This window comes from Scyliorhinus canicula, chromosome 7, assembly GCF_902713615.1.
Source record: "Scyliorhinus canicula chromosome 7, sScyCan1.1, whole genome shotgun sequence".
Taxonomy (NCBI): Eukaryota; Metazoa; Chordata; class Chondrichthyes; order Carcharhiniformes; family Scyliorhinidae; genus Scyliorhinus; species Scyliorhinus canicula.
In genome coordinates, this window is record NC_052152.1 from 156,988,097 (window position 1) to 157,009,594 (window position 21,498).

A 21,498-nucleotide genomic window follows, 5' to 3' on the forward strand; every position below is an offset into this window, starting at 1 on the left:
AGTTTGGGATAAATTTCCTGCAGTAGTTTTCGAGGCCTAGGGAAGATTTTAATTCTTATTGTATTTCACAGGATCAGTGCATATTTGATGGCCTTAATTTCATCATTCATAGGGTGCAGGCCTTTTATATCGACTCGGTATCCTAGGTAGATCACTTCACCTGTCTGGAGTACACATTTTTCTCATTTAAGACGGACACCTGCTTCAGAAAAAACTTCTTAAAACCTCCTCCAGGTTTGCTAGGTGTTCTTTTTCTGTGGCTCCTCTGATTAGTCTGTCATCTTACAGAATGTTTCACCTTGGAGAATGTTCTCCATCGCACTTTGAAAAATGATGATGCAACTCCGAAGGATAGGTGTTGTTATTTGTATAAACCGTTATGGATGTTAATCGTACTTTCTAGGCCACTCATTCTAGCTGGAGGTAGGCATGGCTCATATCTAGTATGATCCCTGCCAGTTTGGCCTATAGATCTATGCTTTGCATGGGGTACTGATCTAAATGTAAGCCTTTATTAACCATTAGTTTATAGTCCCCACAAAGGTGGACAGACTTTTTGGATTTGATGATGAGGATTACAGGTGCAGCCCATTCTGCAAACTGCACTGGTCTTATTATCCCCAGGATCTCTAACCGCTCAAGTTCAGTCTCTACTTTGGTAAGTAAAGCGTATGGAACTGTCTGTGCCATTAAATATTTGAGCAGGCATCCATACCATCCCTTGTTCCCTTTACTCTGCCAAGGCCATTTGGAATATCTCTGTCTATTTGTCAATGACCTCATACACTTCTCCGGTTCCTGATTTAAAAATGTGTAGCCACTCCAGATGGACCCATTGTCCAAGAGGTTGGGCCCTGGTCCTTGGATAATTGTATGTGTGAGTCAGGCTGTCTGCTGCCCACAGTAACCAGGGTCATAGTCATCCCCATAATCTTCAAAGGTTAATCTGTATATGTGGCCACCCTGGTCCTGGTGACTTACAGGTCTATTCCCCAATGATGGAGATGGCAGCTCCCACATCCACTTCCATTTGTAGGGAATGGCCGTTGATCAAGAGTGTTATTTTGATCGGGGAAACCTTAGAATCATAGAATCATTGAATCCTTACAGTGCAGAAGGACCAATTTGACCCATTGAATCTGCACCGACCCTCTGAAAGAGCATCCTGCCAAGGCCTACTAAACCGCCCTATCCCGTAACCTCACCTAACCTTTGGCCAATCCACCTAATTTGCACACCTTTGGATTGTGAGAGGAAACTGGAGCACCCGGAAGATACCCATGCATACACAGGGAGGATGTGTCCCAGTAGAGGGCCTTAGGAGTGATGGTGCAGTTTAACTGTATCGTTTTGCCCTGTATGGGCTGCTAGATTTGCAAGACCCGGGCCTGACATGGCTTTGGCTTCTGGCCTGGGTGGCACCTCTACTGCTGATTCTGGCAGTCCTTTGGCCACACTTACAGCAGCCTTGCGGCTGACACTTATAGTCCTCCAGGGAAGCTTCCCTGATACTTCTAGGGTTATCTGGCCATTTTGTGAGATGCCAGAATGCCCTGGTTGAGTGTTGAGTTGATGGTGGGTATGGCAAGTGGGAGCCTTCACTGGGAATACTGGCTTTTCTAAATGGGGTTGTCCCCTCCCCCTCCCAAGTCTCAGAACGCTACATTCCATCATCCCTTGGAGTTCTTGGGCAACTTTCTCGGCATTCTCCAAGGATAGAGCTAATTCAATAGCCCTTCTGAGGTCTAAAGTGAGTTTTGCCAACAAATATTTTTGTATCGCGGCATTATTTCATACAAATTTACTGTGCAGAAGGAGGCCATTCGGCCCATCGAGTCTGCACCGGCTCCTGGAAAGAGCACCCTACCCAAGGCTAACACCTACACCCTATCCCCATAACCCAGTAACCCCACCCAACACTAAGGGCAATTTTGGACACTAAGGGCAATTTATCATGGCCAATCCACCTGACCTGCACATCTTTGGACTGTGGGAGGAAACCGGAGCACCCGGAGGAAACCCACGCACACACGGGGAGGATGTGAAGACTCCGCACAGACAGTGATCCAAGCCGGAATCGAACCTGGGACCCTGGAGCTGTGAAGCGATTGTGCTATCCACAATGCTACCATGCTGCCCATAATTATTGATCCCACACACTAGCTGGTCATGCAGAATCTAGCTCAGAGATGGGTCAAACTCACAGTATTCGGCCAGCTTCATTAATCTAGCCAGTAACTCTGTCACAGGTTCCCCAGGGGTCCTCCCAGCCATGTTGAATTGGTAACGCTGAAGGATTATGGATGCCTTTGGAACATAATGGTTCTTGACTAGACCCACAAGCTCATTGAACGTATTAGTGTCAGGGGCTGCAGGATAAGTTAAATTCTTAATAATGATGAACGTCGGGACCCCGCATGCTGTCAAAAGGATTACTTAATGTCTGTCATCCCTTTCCATGCCATTGGTTGTGGAAAAAGTTGCACATACATTCAGCATACTGGGGCCAGTCCTCCACATCCACATCACCAGGCTCGAGTTTCCCAAACGAGAGCATTTCTGGGCTTTCCTTTTTGCTTTGTTTCTTAATGGAATTGTCATCGGGGAGTTTTGCAAAGACTGCCCAGAATACCATGCTTGATCCTCGTCGCCAATGTAATAATTCCAGGCAGGTTGGAGTAAAAGGACAAACTGGTTTGTTTTAAATTGAAAATAAAGTCACTACTGCGACACACAAAACAAACGTCCCAACCCAGAACGATCGGGAACTGCCGGTCTGGGTCTGCCGCTAAGGAGCCCCAGCTGGGCGGGCCTCTAGCTTTGCTGGTGGACTGTTCAGTAGAGCATAATAGTAAAGTAGTTTGTCATGTCTGATCTAGTTCCATAACCATGCTTTTGGATGGCTAAATTTGCTTTCATAAAGGCAGACAAAAAAAAATGAGAAGTATGAAGAGACATTGGATATTATTGCTGAGCATTTGTGAAGCATGAAAAATAGAACTATCAGCCCTAATGAGTGGAATAAAATATCATGATTTTCCACCAAAACCAAATCAATGAAAAATTAAGATTGCTGTGAAAATTGTTAGTCTGCAACTTTGGCATTTAATTTATTTGAATGCCCTCTTGATGTTTTAGAATGCTTTTAATTGAATCAATCATCCCAAGAAGTAAATATTTTTATTTCCTTGTAATGATGCGCCAATTTATATGATGATGATCCCTTCTCATTAGACATAATTAGGTGAAATGATGCTGAAAACCTGAATGACAAGCAGCAGAGATGGACAAATTGCTTGGGTTGTTGGAGATGGGGAGATACTGATATCTCCACTTTGCCAGTTAAGATTTTATTTGCTAGAGAGAATTGAGAGATGCCCTGTCCCGTATCGTAACTGAGCCACAGACCAGAATATTTTGAGGTTCGCACTGAGTTAGTCGAGTGTATTAAATGTTCATTTATTCAATTCTTCTTTTTAAATTAAAAATAAAATGCTCACTTGTGGCTAGCTTGAAATTAAGAGCAGAATCATTGGTTTTCTCAGTAGAGGCAAAGACTTTTGAAGTATTCCCTGAATATGCCTGTGATACAAGAATTCAAAGACCCAACTTCACATGTGGATTGCTTTCACCAAGTTGAAGTGCAGTTTTTCATTTCTTCTCACGGGGAGAAGAGAAACCTAGGGCGCAATTCTCCGCCCCCCACGCCGGGTGGGAGAATAGCGGGAGGGCCTCCCGACAATTTTCACACCCTCCCGCTATTCTCCCCCCCCCCACGCCCGACCCACGCCACGAATCACCGCTCGCCGTTTTTTACGGCGATCGGCGATTCTCCGAGGCCGATGGGCCGAGCGGCCGGGCCTTCACGCCCGTTTCAACATGGCAGCAAACGCACCTGCTCACTGCCGTTGTGAAGTGGGCACCAGATGCCTGTTTGGGGCATCTAGAGGCCCGATTGGCAGGGGAGCACCACGACTGTGCTCGGGAGGGGACAGGCCCGCGATCGGTGCCCACCGATCGTCGGGCCAGCGTCCAAAACAGACGCACTCTTTCCCCTACGCCACCCGGCAAGATCAAGCCGCCACGTCTTGCCGGGCAGCTGAGGAGAAAGACGGCAACTGCGCATGCGCGGGTTGGCGTTGTCCAACCTGCGCATGCGCGGCTGACGTCATCGGCCGCGTCAGCCGCCATGACGCTTGACTTGACGACCGTCGTCAAGGCCGCGCCGCCGTGATGCATGGGGCCGCGCTCCTAGCCCCGCCCGGGGGGTAGAATCAGCCCCGGAAGTGACCGTGAAGGCTGCCGTGGGTCACGGCCTGTCCCACAGCAGCCTTTACAATTCTCCGCGCGCCGAGAGTGAAGCGACGGCGGCGCCTATGTGACGTCAGCCGCGCATGCGCAGGTTGGCCGGCTCCAACCTGCGCCAGCGCGGCTGACGTCACGGCGGCTGACAGCTCGAACCCGCGCATGCGCGGTGGCCGTCTTTCCCCTCAGCCGCCCCGCAAGACGGGCGTTTGATTGAGACGCTGGCCCGACGATTGGTGGGCACCGATCGCGGGCCTGTCCCCTCCTGAGCATAGTCGTGGTGCTCATTCCCCACCAGGCCCCCTAGAAGCCCCAAAGGGCATCTCACGGAGTTTTCATGACGGCAGCGACCAGGATTGGTTGCCGCCATCGTGAACCGGTCGCGAACGGCAGGCCGCTTGGCCCATGTGGGTCGGAGAATCGCTGGTCGCCGTGAATAACGGCGAGCGCCGATTCTTCCGAGCGGGGGGTGGGAGAATCGCGGGGGGCGCCGGGGGTTGTGAAATTAGTCGGGGGGCCCTCCCGCGATTTTCCCACGCGGCGTGGGGAGCGGAGAATCGCGCTCCTATAGAGGGACCAAATCTCTTTGCAAGAAGCAGTTTTACTGCCTGAATACTCTGGCTCGGTGTCAGTCCAGAGTATGGCTGGTCCACGTCTTTAACAATGCTACTAAACACTTAACACCTTTTAGAGATTCAGAGCAGTTGTTCACATTCACGTCTGGTTAATTTGGAATTTTCTTTCCACAAAGTTTTCAATGATCCAAATATGAATCATTCGGTTTATGAAAAGTTATTGAGGCTATTGTTCATTCTTGCGATGTGGGTGTCATTTTCAAGATTGGCATTAATTGTCCAACCCTAGTGGCCCAACTCCCTATAGGTGCTGAAAAAACGCAGCAGGTTGCCAACACCTGTAAAGAGTTAGATTTTCATAAAATTTAACAGCTTCATGGGACGGGATTTAATTGGTCGGACAGAGTCTTGTCAACTATTGGAGAACCAGTGGGGATACCACATCAGTTTTGTGGGGCTTCAGTGAAATTAACTGCCCTTCAGGCACTTAACTGGCCACCATCAGGCTTGAGCTGGGGTACAGGACCCTAGCTGTAGAAATCTTGCCCGCTGAGAGCTCCCGGCATCTGACTGGCCGACAGCTCCTCGTTGACGCCAGCGGCAGTGGGGGCTGTCGCAGCTACCCGCAATGCCCCATCAGAGGCCTATGATTGCAAAGGGACCCCAGGTTAATGGTGAGCGTAGACAGGATAGGATTTCATGAGGGGGCGGGGGGGGGGGGGGGGGGGGGGGGGGGCAGTGACAGGTGGTGGACTTGAGCAGCCTGTCGCTTCCATTACCAGGGCCTTCTATCAGACACAGAATGCATGAAAATAAAAGAGCTCCCTGCTGACAAACCCAACAGGGTTTGCCAGTGGCCTTTGGGAGACACAGGAAAATCGTGCAGCTCCCATTCAATGAATGGAAATGAATATCAAGCTTCTTCTATAAGTAGAGATCAAGCAGATACCCGGGCCACAAGTTGAAAGACGACCCGAAGGAAGAATAATCTGCACTATTAGATAGCGCACTCTGCCCTGGGGAAAAAGATAATATTTTGCTTCAATTTACTTGTGTTGATTGCACATTATAGGTATTGAAATTATGGAGGAGTTGACACATTGTCATTCCCAGTCAAATGATCTTTCCTTCATGAGAACATAAGCAAAATCATGGAAAAGAAAAGACCATGCCAGAATTCCGGGCCATTGGGATTCTCTTTTGCCACTGGCAGCGCACCCCTGCCCGTGGGTTTCTTGGCGGAGTAGGGTATCTCCAGTAGGAAATCCCATTGACAAGTGGCAGGAAGAGAGAATCCCGCTGTGAGCGAATGGCGCACCACCAAGGAACACACGGCTGGGGGACCAGAGCTGCCCACACCCTAACCATCCTACACTCTATTTTAAGCCTCTCCCATTATTTTTAATAGCAAAAAATGCTGGGGAACACTCATAGATTAGGCAGCATCTGTGGAGAGAAACAAATTTAATAGGTTGGAATTTGCACACTCCCACCTGTGGGTTTGAAAGAAATAGCGGAGGGGATGGGGGGGGGGGTCTCATTAAATCCAATGCGTGGGCTGCCCACTGCCAAGCTGCCTGCCCCTGCCCCCACCACAATTTACCCAGTGGTCGGGGCAGCCTTCCTACCAGTGGACCAACTGAGGGCCTTAAATGAGCAATTAGTTCCCACTTAAGGGCCTCATCCTGCCAGTAGCAGGATGTAAGCAGCGTCAGAAGAGGCCTAAGCCAAATGGCTAGCCCCAGGTTTCTCTGTGCGAGTTGGCAGTGGACAGAGGTCCTTCCTTAATGGGCCCCCTGCACCTATCGGAGGGCCCCATCACGGTTTTACCTCTCCCGCACCATGCTGCCCACCCCACAACATTGGCCTCTCAAACCCCAGCCCCCTAACATTCTCATTGGGTCCAACCAGCACCCCCAAACACTGACTGACCTGCATTCTGATTCTACGCCACAGGCTTTTATGCTAAAGTGTTGGAAAGCCTGGCCTGAACTTGCTGACCCTGAGGGGTGGGAATCCCGCCACCGGTCTATTGATGGTCACCTAGCTGTTAAATGGCTGCAGGGCAGCTGGTAATCCCTTTGGCATGCAGGCCCCAATATTTGAATTCACGGGGAAAGTTTGATAGTTTTTTACATGGCTTTTAATACTTCATAGATAAAGCTGAAGTAAAGAAAGTTAAACTTGTATTTAGAATATGCCATTCGTGTCTTCAGAATGTTCCAAAGCACTTCGCCACCAATTAATAAATATTTTGTGCTGCTGCTGTTACTATATTGGCCAAAGCAACAGCCAACAAGTGGAATTCTCCCATACTGGGACTAATTCCCGTGGTGGGGCGGGAATATGGAGTGTTCCCTGCTGCGGACGCCGGCGGGAAAACACGCGAAATCCTTCGGCCCAGGCCTCATTAATTATGCAACTGAGTGTCTTTGCACCTCATTCCGTGGTGGGGCAGCCCTGTCGGAGCGTAGTCTTCCATCTTATCCAGGCGCCATATTGAAAAGACGCTCATATTCACTGATCCCCTATGATATGGGCCAGGGTTTAGAGAACCCCAAAGTGTATCATGGAGTTCACCAGACCCACAACTTTTAATAGATTGTGGTATGGGGAGCACAGGGCCCACTCTACAGGTGTGGTACAGCAGAAACGGGGAAGTATTTTTAAAAGCAAAACAATGTTTATTCTATGAACTCAAGTTAACCTAGCAACCATCAATTCAAATACAACCCCCAACGAATACAACACTAAATAATCCTTAAGCTGTCCTTTTAACATACATAATACTTTAAAAAACCTTTAAACAGAAGCACATCAGGTTAAAGTCACTACTGAGAGCAGTTATTAGTTTTAAATCACCAAAGGATCGATTTACAGTCTTTCGATTACAGAGTGAGAGACTCATACACCTTCTGACTGTGACTGCAGCTATCCAGCTCTGAAAATGAAACTAGCACACACCCTGCAGCAAACAGCCTGAAATGAAAGTAAAAAGCCGACAAACAGCCCAGCTCCACCCACACTCTGACATCACTGATAAACACCCATTTCTTAAAGGTACATTTCTTAAACACCCATTTCTTAAAGCTACTCTCTCATGACACCTTTGAAGAAAGAAGGTGGACCTCCTGAAAATGAAGATAGAGGAACATCTGAGTCTGGAAGGTGGACCACCCTCCAGGACAGCGAATCTAGAATGACCACCTGCAGATATTCCCTGCACCCACTACTATGGTGTCCTGGAGTCCAGGGTTGCCGGCAGCCTCCATCCTGAACTCTGGAGGCAGTCACAGGCATTGTTCAGGTGTGTTCCTGACAGCTGCACACCACGTTGTTCCAGATGTGTTTCGCACTGGTGTGTTTCCCCCCGGCGCCACTGAGAATCGGGCATGCCTTGTCGGACCTTCATCGGCATCGCATTGTGAATTTCACACTGGCATCCAGCTGCTTTCCCATCTGCCATGGCATGTACCAGTGGAAGATCCAGCTGGAATTTCATGCCGGCGTAAAACCAGTTTTTCGCCCTTCCGCCAATATCCCCCCCCCGGCTCGTAATTAAACCCACCAGGTTTGATAAAACTATTTAGACCACCATCTGTGATGAACCTGAATTTAAATAATTGAAAATGGCTTTTAAAAAGTTAGAGAGAACCAATTACTGGTTTCGTTGGTGTTCAGCAGTCAGTTTTTGTTTTCATTTCAAAAGCTTTTAAAGGTGCACATCTATTGCTGTTGTGGCACTTTATAAATGCTTAATTTTAAGAGCCTCCTTGATGATTCGCCAATGAGTCTAATTAGCGAAAATGCGGCACGGTGATTATTTCAATATGGGATGGTATTGTCAGTTTTGTGGGCAAGTCCAACATCGAGACCAAAAGATAATCAAAAGCCTGATTTGTGTTCGAGAGTTAATTTGCGGCTGAAATTCCTTGATCTTTTGCACTGATTCTGCAGGTTTTTAGCGAATTTTGCGGCATGAAAACAACATAACTTCATAGCATCTCCAGGCCATTAAGCTCGACTTGAAAATTACATCCCTGCAGTTAATAATGAATGAGCTGTCACTAAATGGTTTATTTTTGGATAGGTGAAATGCAGGCCAGCACATGGTCATCTGGTTGACAATTAACCTGTTCACAATCTCCGATGTGCTATGAATTTGAAGGTTATTTAGTGAAGTTAATCTTGCATAGGCAAAAATAACTATGACAAATGAATTAATTGTATTTTCATGTTGTGTAACCCAGTATGTTTTTTTTCCCATAGGATTGACTGTGCTGGGATCTTGAAGCTGAGAAATGCTGACATTGAACTGAGGAAAGGGGAGACGGACATTGGCAGGAAGAATACCAGAGTGAGGCTTGTTTTTCGGGTACACATTCCTCAAGCCAACGGCAGGGCTCTCTCACTACAGACTGCTTCCAGCCCCATTGAATGCTGTAAGTTTTCTTTTACTATCCTGTCCATTAGATGCATAAAATTGTTTTTAATAATTTATCATACACACACACCTGCGTGTTTCTCAAGGCAGTGCACCGTTCACTGGTGGCAGGAATTCTCTGCTCCTGCCTTTGCCAATGGGAATTCCCATGAAGCCACCCCCACGCCACTGGAAACCCCGTGGGCGGGGGTGCGCTGCCAGTGAGATTAGAGATTTTTGCCGTCAGCGAACTGCCAAAGGTTTCCGGCCCTTATAGCCAAATGTGGACCAGCCTTGGTGATGAAGCTGAAGCATTATTTATTGTAAAACATTGTGTTGGCACCCACAACTTGTATATCTCAGGTGAGATAGCCCAGAGTCATGGGACCGCATCAATGTTGAAAACACTAAATATAGAAGTGGGAGTTAGGTGATATTGAATTTCAAATCTGAAGGAATAAAGCAAATTGCTGTGGATGCCGGAATCTGAAACAAAAACAGAACATACTGGACGATCTCAACAGGTGCTGAGACAGCATCTGTGGAGAGAGAAAGGAGCTAACGTTTTGAGTCTGATGACTCTTCATCAAAGCTAGAGAGAACCGGAAATAGAGTCAGATTTATACTGTTTTGGCAGCTGGGGGAGGGGGGTTGTTGGGGGGCGTGGCACAGTGTGCCTGGATACAGGGCCAACGATAGGTGGACAAAGGTGCCGTGGACAAAAAGGGAATGTAAATGGTGGTGGTAATGACTAAGAAGGGTGCTGATGGTGCTGAAGAGATCAGAAGGTGTCACTATCAGCACATTTCTGGGTCATTATCATCATCTTTCTCTTTGTCTTTTTGTCCATGCCATCTTTGTTAATCTCCACCTATTGCTCACCCTCTATCCAGTTCCATGCTCCCCCAACCCCCACAACAGTATGAATCTCATGCTATTTCCAGCACTCTCTAGCTTTGACAAAAGAATCATCCAGACTCAAAATGTTAGCTCTGTCCTCTCTCCATCTGCTGAGATTGTCCAGCATATTCTGTTTTTGTTTCAAACCAGAATAACTGGTTTAGCTACAAAAAATATTAGTAAGCTGCTTCTACATTAGATTCAATTGATTGAGGCTACTTGAGGTAATGAAACTGTGATCTCAATCATATTACATTGAGTTACATCAAGATTACAGTGCAGAAACAGACCATTGGCCCAAAAGCTTGATGCCACCTTTTATGCTGCACATGAGCCTTTCCCTAGAGTTAGATGAACGGTGCTTCAGCATATTATCCTATTCCTTTTCCCATCATATGTTTATCAGGTGTAGCCTTAAATACTAGTTGCCTCAACTGGTCCTTATTGTCGTGCATTAACATTCTCCCACTTGTCAGGTAAAGAGGTTTCTCCTGATTTTCTTACTTGATTTATTAGTTGCTGTCTTATATTTATAATATCCATTTTGTTCCCCCACAAGTGGAAACATTGGTCGGTATTTAATGGAAGCGATGGGTATCTTGCCCACTGGTTGGTGAGCTGTTGAGAGCTCCGTATTGCCTCTTTAGGAAAGGCCAGTCCTATTATGGGCCACTCAGGCACTTAAACGGACAACATCAGGCTTTCCCTGGGATTCTTTGTCCAAAGCCGGAAGTCCCGCCCTCTGAGACCTGTCAGCAAAGTAGAATCTGGCAGCTCTATTAAGCAGCAGTGCCACCAGGGAGACATGGCTGCTCATGGCATGACATCCGCACATGGCCTAGTATTGTTGCTGGATGTCAGCCCACAGCGAAATGATGGTGGGTGCAGGTCGCTGGGTGGGATGCGTGATCAACAGCAAGGGGAAGGAGGTGTCTCTCAGGAGACTTCCCCCTGTCACTTCCCAATTCTGAGTTCCTCAATCAAGAACTGAATGACCACCCCCACCCCTACCAACCCACCCCCAGGAACCCACAAGCAACTCCGCACAGGTTTGCTTGTCATACTCATTGCATGGTGTGCTCCACACCTGTACGTAGGGCACCAATTGGCAGTGGGGTGGGAAGTCAATCCATGGCCTTCCTGCCACATTCTTAATTGGGGTGGAGGCAAGATCTCCACCTGCCACCTTCCTGCCTAATAAAATGCCTCCCACCAACAATCGCACCACAGGGAGGGCATTAAATTCCATCCATTTCTTTCCCTGGCTAGAAATTCAAACTTCCAGTAAATAGCTGAAAGAATGACACAACCAGACTTAACTAAACATTATCTTTCTAGGTAACTTATACTTTAAACCACAGGATAGAATTGCCCGCCACTTCTTTCTTATTTTCAACACAATTGGAAAAATCACACTTCACAGCTACACATTACACTATCCTTTAAGTAAACATGCAATTCTCCCAGAAGCTGTCCAAAATGATTCTTAGTTCCAATGGTTTATTTCTTTCCTCAGCTTGAGAATTCCCATTCTCAGCTTGGTAACCCCAGAGCTGTCCATCAGAGTGAGATTCTTCCTGAAAATCCTCCCTCTCCTGCAAGCTAGGTGAATCTTCCAGCTTCATTTTAACTCCTCACACATTTGGTATCTTTAGTTTAAGCACAAGCTGCCACCTGCATTCTGGTGCTGTCAACCATTGGGACTTCTGGCCTCTAGCGACCCTCTCTTTCCCTCACCTAACCTGTCTATGATACTCAGTGATATTTCGGGAAAGCCTGTAACCTGGTGTCACAGTGACTTCTTATCTCAAAGCTGATCGCCATGGCAATGTGATGGCAGCACTGTGACACAGTGTTTAGCATTGCTGCCTCACGGCGCCGAGTTCCCAGGTTCGATCCCGACTCTGGGTCACTGTCCGTGTGGAGTTTGCACATTCTCCCCATGTTTGCGTGCGTTTCGCCCCCACAACCCAAAGATGGGCAGGCTAGGTGGATTGGTCATGTTAAATTGCCCCTTAATTAGAAACAATGAATTGGGTACTCTAAATTTATTTTTTAAAAACCCATGGCAATGTGAATCACTGGTGCCCTATAACCACATAGAGGATAACCTTAAGTTATCCTTGAGAGCCCAACTCTCTTTCATCTGGGAGTTAAATCGACTGTTTAAAGCTCAAGTGCTTACAACCTGGCATTCTCAACACTTTTCTGAGGTTTTGGAAACCCACAGTCTATCCACTGTTACCAGGCAGGTACTATTGTGTAGCATTGCTTAAAAACCTGCCATTCTGAATTTCTACATCACTAAATGGATTGCAACACAGAATTATGTATTCTGTCTGAAATGCAATCTTATTGCTTTGGATTTTATGACATTTTAAGAGGTTCCTATAGAATGACTAGGAAGGTCTGGGTTTAACGAAGATTGCATATTTAAGAATATTTGCGTAACATCAAAGGTAAAATTTAATTTTTTGGGAATTATTGTAGAAAAAGCCACTTACTGTCATAAATCAAAACCAAATTTTAAGACCCTGGGCATGATCCACCTGAAAAATTTCTATGTCAATTTTGGGCACGTTTGGCAGGATGCTTCTCGATGGCTGCAGTGCCGAGGATGACCCCACTATTAAATGGCCATTGACAGTGCCAACCTGGCATCCAGGCACCTTGGCACTGCAAGCCTAGAGCCCAGGCAGTGCCCCAGGCATCCTGGTCATGCTACCTGGGCACTCTGGTGGTGCCACCCAGACAACCTAGCAATACCCAGGTGGCCTGTCAGGATGCCAGAATGGCAGTGCCTGGGTGCCGAGGCAATGCCAGGGTACTACCCTGTTCTGTCCCGGGCTCTAATGGCCTGCGAGACCCCCCCTCTGAGGTGCCATCATGCCTGGTCCATGTTTGTGGAGAGCAATGATAAACGCTACCCCGTAGAGGCCTCGCAGGTGCAGCCTTTGAAACCTGGATGCTGGGTGCATACGGCGTCCGGGTATTCAAATGCGTTTAATGGCTCGTTTAAATATCATTTTCTGGATCACGCCCAGTAATAGCGTGATCCAGATTGCGCCGGGCATAGCGAGTCGGGTGACTCGCGATCGGCGTGGCGCAAAGCCCGATTTGGGCCTCTTGTGGGATTCTGCCGGCCGGGCGCAAGCGTTCGCTGAATCGTACCCCTATCTGCTTTGATTCTTCAGTTTACACCATGTAAATGTCTGTACTAGGAGCCTCATCTTTTACGATTACACCTCTTCGACAGCACAAACTAATGACCTTTATTTTCTGTCTTCATAACAATTTCATCATGAAAAAATAAACATCAACAATGCAATCATTGACATAAGTTGACCCAACAAATATGCACACTATGTGTAAACCTTTTATAACTTTCAGCAAAATGAACCTTCCTTTTGGACTAAAAAGCGTGTTTTGAGGGCAGATGGTGCTCAGTTCGCCTCGTGACGCCTATGTGGAAATCGTATATCTATAATTTTGCATCGTTGAATTGAACATGGCATCATAATAAAAGGCACTTTTAACAATTCTTTGCTGAAGTGCATGTGATGGGTTCTTGATTTAACACAGAACACCATGACTGGACCCAACTGCTCAACAGAATATTCAAAAGGCAACATCTGCAGCCAGCAAGAGGGTATTAAATAGGCACTGCTTAACTCCAGCTGCTGCAGACTGTTCATTTCAATTTTCCTCCCTGTCTTCTATAGAAAATGTCTTGTGCTGAAATCACCTCAGAGAGAACTGTCAACTCTCTTCTATTTAAATTCATTGTTTGTATTTCTCGCACAAAGTCCATCCTTCACTCACTTGATCAGGTTATTTTTGGTTTGTTAAACAAATATGTTTCTATGATGCTATGATGTTCTATGTTAAATTTATAAAGTAGAATTCAAAAAGTACATTGGCATTGGCAAACGACCTGTTGTACTAAGGTACTGATGAAAATAGCACAAGAAGATCAGTAGTTGTTAATGGAATCCTCCATCAAGTGAACTTGTGGCAGGCTTCTGGAAAGGTGTTGATTTTATTCTGGCCATGGAGAAAGGGATGAAGGGCCACACAGGTAACTGAAACAATTGAATATTTGCTCAACTTCAATTTCTTTGTTGAGGTCCTTCTGTCAATTGTATTGGTCCCTCAGCTTAGCTTAAATGTAAAGGGAAATACAATTCACAAAATAAGGCTTTTTTTTGCAGTATCTCTCACGAGTGTTGAATAATCATACCTTTTGCATAGTTTCATGATTCCAGTGTGACTAGCATCAGTAATTTGAGTGTGTTTAAAGTTGTAGGTGAATTACTGTCATACAAAGACACATTTTATAAAACTGAGCTACCTTGTACAAATTGCACTTCTAAAAAAACAGCCCAGCTATGAGCTGCAGTATTTCTTGGAGACTAAATCATCTGCAGTGTCTTGCTTGCAAGAAAAGAACAAATCTTTCGTTATGTTAAATATCTGATCACTCAGTCTGCATTTTCTATATTACACTTCAACAGTACTTCAATAATGGGCTGTGAAGCATTTTGGCTTGAGACAAAGAGTTGAAAGGTGCTACATAAATGCATCTTTAGTGCCCACATCATTTTGTGGAAAGTCTTTTCAACCTTTTTTGAGGGTCACCATGTTATTTACACCATGCCTATATGAAAATCCAGGCTGAAAACCATGTTTCATTATGAACCTGTAGACTGGGTTTGTTCGCCACAACTAACCACGTTGATTTATCAGGTGCAATATTGATGCATGAGCGTCTTCAATGTTCTAGGCACAAATGGTATGGACAAAGAATTGGAATCTGCTGGAACAGTCCAGTGTATTTTTGAATTATCAGCAGTGTCTTTCTGTATTGAGTATGGTTTGTTTTATTGCTTCAGCTCAGAGATCTGCACATGAATTGCCAATGGTGGAAAAGCAGAGCACAGACAACTGTTTTGTTACGGGTGGACAACGGATGATCCTCACTGGTCAAAACTTTACGACCGAGTCAAAGGTTCTTTTCACTGAGAAGACTCAAGGTGAGTCATGTTTGTCAATTGAAACTGGAAGTGAATTGTATTGTTGATGAGATGGGAGGTCTTTCTTCGTTTTGTGTCCTGTCGGTTATTAATTGATGGATGGCATGCCAATGAACTGGATGCAACCTTTGTTCCATGTCAGGGCCAATAATGGCACAACCATTCTTTTCAGGTGCAGTTTAGGTTGTATGAAGCACAGAGCTTTCCCTACATTGCTCAGTTCCAGGAACTCAACCATTTATCTTAGGACCACACTTGCACTGTTCCAGTATCAATGCACTTCCCTGATATCTCTCTGAATACAGTGTCCACATATCTTGATGATGATTCTAGACAATTACTTTATATTTGTTATATATTAGTTTGAAACTGTTGGCAAACATTTCATTTTAAAATGTTTCTGTGTGCATATCAAGACTATTGATCAACGAATGGAAGATTTCCATTCCCAGTCAGGTAACTTGTTCGCATAGAGCACCCCTAGATTGGGATAAAGAAAATATTATTTGATGGAAGGAAACCTTTGTAGACAATGTACCAGAAACATGCCGATCTTCAAGCTCAGCTGTTTCTCCATGGGCAGAATTTAATGTTTGTGACAGGGGTCTTGCCTGTTAACGGAACTGCAGGGAGGCTCACTTTGCCTCCATTACGTGTCCATAAGGCAATAAAGAGCCAACGTCGGACCTTCCCCAGGTTGAAGGACCTCGGGGACAGAAATCACAGCCCATTAAGGGGTGTCAGACAAGCAGAAGCTGAGAGCTCTCCATTAACTGTCAATTCCACTGGGAGTAGTGACAGCTGTAGGCAATGGTTCCACCAGAAGCTCAAGATTAACAAGAGAGCCCAGGCTAAAGATGAGTGAAGGCAGGATGGGGATCGTGGGATGAGGAACACTGGCGGAAGGTTGAAGGTAAGGGCAGCGGGTGGCTCTGCCCACTGACTTTACCTTCAAGTATTAATTGTACATTTGAAATATCTTCCACCATAAAGACTGATGCAAGATATCTCTTTAATTCCTCTGCCATTTCCTTGTTCCCGTAACTATCTCCCCAGATTAATTTTCTAAGGGGTTACTTTGACCTTCCTCTTTCTCTTGTTACCATGCAAGGGAAAGAAGATAGTGGAAGGAGTAGTGTATAGACCCCAAACAGTAGCTACACTGTAGGATAGGGTATAAATCAATATATAATAGGAGCATGTAAAAATAATAGAGTAATAATTATGGGTGACTTTAATCTTTATGTCGATTGGGTTAATCAAGTTGGAAAGGGTAGCTACGACAATAAATTCATAGAGTGGATTAGAAATAGTTTCCTCAGGCAACATGCCATGGAGTCAACCAGGGAGCAGGCTATCTTGGATCTGATATGGGTATTGAGGCAGATTTAATAAATGATCCAAGAATAAAAGATCCTCTCGGAAGTAGTGATCATAACATGATAGAATTTAATATTCAGTTTGAGAGTGAGAAACTTGGTTCAGTAACAACTGTGTTCAACTTGAATAAAGGGGACTACGATTAAATGAATATAGAGTTAGATAAAGTGGACTGGGCGGATAGATTAGCAGGAAAGACAGTAAACAAGCAGCGACAGACATTAAAGGGGGTAATTCATGACTCTTAGCAAAAATATATCCCAATAAGGAAGAAAGATTCTAAGGGAGGGATAAACCAACCATGGCTAACCAAGGAAGTTAAGGAGAGTATTAAGCGGAAAGAAAAAGCATATAAGGAGGCAGTCAGTGATAGCCCCAAAGAGTGGGATTAATTCCGAATCCAGCAAAGGAGGACTAAAAATATAATAAAGTAAGGAATATAAAAACTGACAATCAGGGTTTCTTTAGATATATAAAAAGGAAGAGAAAGGCCAAAGTGACCCCTTAGAAAATGAATCTGGGGAGATAGTTATGGGGAACAAGGAAATGGCAGAGGAATTAAAGAGATATCTTGCATCAGTCTTTATGGTGGAAGATATTTCGAATGTACAATTAATACTAAAGAATATGGGGATAAATTAAATACCATCACTAGAGAAGTAGTACCAGACAACTAATGAGGGTAAATCAGATACGTTCCCTGTCTCTGATGGCTTGCATCCTAGGATCCTAAAAGAAGTAATTACAGAGATAGTGGATGCATTGGTTGTAATTTTCCAAAAAGCCTTGTATTCTGGAGAAGTACTGGACGATTGGAAACCTACCAATGTGACACCTCGATTCAAAAAGGGAGGACGTGTCAAAAGGCGACTGACTATAGGCCAATTAGCATAACGTTGATTGTTGGAAAAATGTTGGAATCAATTATTATGGAAGTAATAGCAGCACATTTGGAAAAACATAAAAAAGGCAACAGGTTTAGATAAAGGATCCGGATTGGCGCAGGCTGGGAGGGCCGAAGGGCCTGTTCCTGTGCTGTCATTTTCTTTGTTCTTTGTTCTTTTAAACAAACTGTGTCAGCATGGCTTCTTGAAAGGGAAATCGTGTCTCAATAATTTATTAGAGGTTTTGAGGAATTCTCAACTCGAGTGGAAAGAGGGGGACCAGTAGATGTGTTGTATTTAGACTTCCAGAAGTCGTTCGACCTCACAAAAGGTTAAGTCATAAGATAAAAGCCCAGGGTGTTGGAGATAGTATATTATCCTGGATTGAGATTTGTCTAACGAGCAGGAAACAACGAGTGGGGATAAGGGGTTCTTTTTCAGGTTGGCGACCTGTAACAGTGGTGTTCCACAAAGATCAATGCCAGGACCGCAACTGTTTACAATAGATATTAATGGCTCAGTGGAAGGAAGTGAATGTACTAAGCCAAATTTGAAGACATTACAAAAATAGGTGGAAAGGCAAGTTGCGAGACAGATATATCAAATTTGCAAAGAGATATTGATAGGGTAAGTAAGTGGACAAAATGTTGGCAAATGAAGTATAATGTGGGAAAATATGAAGGTATTCATTTTGGAAGGGAGAACAAAAGAACAGAGTATTATTTAAATGGAGAAAAACTGCAAAAAATCTGTCACACAAAGGGACTTGGGGGTACATGCGCATGAAACACAGAAAGCTAGCACACAGGTGCAGCAGGTAATCAGGAAGGCTAATGGAATGTTGGGCCGTATTTCAAGGGAGTTGAAGTATAAGAGTAGGGAAGTCTTGCTTCAACTGTACAAGGTATTGGTGAGACCATATCTGGAGTACTGTGACTAGTTTTGGTCCCCTTATTCAAGATATCGGATGGGATTCTCCAATCCCCCAGCCAAGTGTTTCTCGATGGCATGCCGTTCGCTAGCAGCAGGATTCTCTCTTCCCGCCGCTTGTCAATGGTATTTCCCATTGAAGCCACCCCACGTCATTGGGAAATCTGCGGGTGGGTGTGCACTGCTAGCGGGAAAACAGAATCCCAACAGCTGGAGAATTCTGCCCATCATTTCATTGGAGGTGGTTCAGATAAGGTTCACTTGGATATGTCCGGAAGGAGCGATTATCTTATGAGCAAAGATTAAACTGATTGGGACACTACTCATTGGAATTTAGAAGAATGAGAGATGATCTCATTGAAACATGTGGGATTCTTCAGGGGCTTGGCAGGGTAAATGCTGAGAGGATGTTTCCCCTCATCGGAGAGGGGAATACCAGAGGGATTGGTCTCAGAATAAAGGGGTGCCAATTTTAGACTGAGATAAGGAGGAATATCTTCTCTCAGAGGGTTGTGAGTCTTTGGAACTCGTTGCCAAAGAGAGCTGTGGGGCAGCGTCCTTGTGTATATTTAAGATTCAGATAGATAGATTCTTGACCAGTGAAGGAAGCGAGGGTTACATGGAAATGGCAGGAATGTGAACATGAGGAATGCCAGATCAGCCATGATCCTATTGAATGGCAGAGTGGGCTCGAGGGGCCAAATGGCCTACTCTTGTTCCTATTTCTTATGGTCTTATGTTCTTATTATTCTGTAAATATTGAGATTCTCTGTCACATGGAAAGAGCATTGTTCACCTTTACATAGGCATATTATCAGATTGATATCACCATTGTGCTTTTGCATTTTTCCGTTGTAATTTGCTTGCACAGATATAGCAATATGTCAGCCTTAGCTGAGGGAATGAACCTTGACTAATGATCCAACAGCATGCAAGACGGAATGGTAGGCTGAAAACCTACTCCCAACTGGAATAATCACAGAAGAATTCCCTACAGTGCAGAAGGCGGCCATTTGGCCCATCAAATCTGTACTGACTTTGAAAGAGCACCACACCTAGGCACCATCCCTGCCTTACCCCCGCAACACCAACTAGCCTTTGTACACTAAAGGACAATTTAGTATGGCCAATTTATAGCCACCTAACCTGCACAGCTTTGGACTGTGGGAGGAAACCGGAGCACCTGAAGGAAACACACGCAGACACTAGGAGAAAGTGAAAACTACACACAAACTCAGAGGTCGAAATTGAACCTGCGTCCCTGGTGCTGTGAAGCTGCAGTGCTAACCACTGTGTCACCGTGCCGCTCCAAAATAATATGACAGATAACATTTCCTAACAGGATTTTTTTTTTTGACATTGTACAGCTTTCTTCACGGCTGCAATTCATATTTTTTAGAAAGTTGTCCATTCTTAAACAGCATTAAGGAAGCTTAGTATTTTTCTAAAGCTGGATGATACAGTTTGCTGTGTGGTGCACAAACAATGCTGGCGTTGCTGCTTTTGATCTAGTGATAATAGAGAGACAGGAAGTCAAAAATGAATGGTTCGATAATGTGGTGAATGTATTATACTAATAATCCACCAGTGTATTTGTATCTGTGCTGTTGCACTTGTATTTGTATCTGTGCTATGCTGTTGCCCTTGTGGGCTTCTCCTATGGGCCATTGTATGGCATTATCCAGAGGGGAACATGTTGGGGCATGTATGGGTTCCACCCATGGCTCCTCCCCTTGAAGGGAGGTATAAAGAGCAGTCGACCTGTAGGCGGTTCTCAGCATTGGTTCAGTCGCAGGCAGGCACTGTTCTAAGTTGATTAAAGCCACGGTTTACTTCTACTCATGTCTCGAGTGAATTGGTGGTCACATCAGGTGACTGATAGTCAAGTGCGAGGTGGTGTATCTTAAGTGCTGCTGAACCTCTGCGTCATGCCAACTGTTTGTTCAAGATGATAGCAGCAAGACATACAACGGGACCGGAGACAAATGCAGTTGTACAGAGGAGAAAGGAAGGAGGACTGAGAGTTACTGTAGAAAGGTTCCACTCGCCAGTTGCTCTCATATTTGCAAAATATGTGGAATATTAGAAAACGTCACAGAAAACAAATCTTTTTGGCACTCCATAAAATGAGATGGTGCCTGTTTAATGGTATGATTTAGTTAAACACTTTATATAGCAATGTAGCATTACTGGCCATCTAGATTTTTCTAGGGGCTACTTTGGATGGGACCCAGTGTAGCCGGGATTTCAAATTCACGTGGGAGGTCATTGCAGAATTCCGACCCTCCAGGACAGTTTGGAATTTAAAATGACTGGCAAGGATGGAGAGTGGGAAATGCGACCTCCACTAATTAATGGCCCCTTCAGTTGCTTAAAGGGTTTGTTAAGAGGCCTGCGTGATTGTAATTTTTGTGCTTTTCCGGCAAGTCTGGAGATGTTCATCGACAGTCCATGGTAAATTGCTTTATAATGTTTTTAAATCTACTCTCTGGGGCCAGCTAGTGTCGGCATGGGCGCAACTCCGACCATTCTAGTCCATTGCTGCTTTTGGCTGCCTGTCACCTCAAGGACCTGCCTGATCTGATTGGAAAAGCAGTAGAAACCCCCAACATGGTTATTGCTTGCCCTTGCCACTGGGATCAGGCAGGAAGCTCTGGCATCACAGAAATGCAAAGTTCCTCTCATGGGGCATCTAACTCTCCCTCTGTCTAATTAGGTCATGTCCATTTAAAAATAGTGTCGCGAGAGCGGTACAGCCTTGGCACGGAGTTAGGACCTGGAATTCATCCAGGCATCAGGTTCCCAACCCCACATTGAAAACTTGGCCCACAGCTTCACATTTGAAAAATCAGAAGCCATTTGTAGCCTTACATTGTCCAAGAGCACCTCAGTTTGAAGTGAAATTGAAATGTTTAAATACTTTTCCTGAAATTAGAGATTGCTCCGAACACATTTCATAGGTCGAGAGCCTTCCAAAAGTATCCAATGAGGTACAATACTCAGTATACACAAGATTCCTAAGTCTGACCAACTAAAGAACCTTCCATTGACTTACCCAGACACAATGA

The 21,498-nt window shown here is 45.1% G+C and overlaps 1 protein-coding gene across 3 annotated transcripts in view; it reads left to right on the forward strand.

Moving 5' to 3' along the window:
- nfatc2a (nuclear factor of activated T cells 2a) overlaps positions 1-21,498 on the forward strand; it is a 212,838-nt gene that overhangs the window by 103,850 nt on the left and 87,490 nt on the right. For all 3 annotated transcript variants that reach the window (XM_038803128.1, XM_038803126.1, XM_038803127.1), the window contains exons 5-6: positions 9,150-9,322; positions 15,096-15,236. In XM_038803128.1, coding sequence (XP_038659056.1) covers positions 9,150-9,322; positions 15,096-15,236 — 314 coding nt within the window. The remainder of the gene's footprint in view (positions 1-9,149; positions 9,323-15,095; positions 15,237-21,498) is intronic.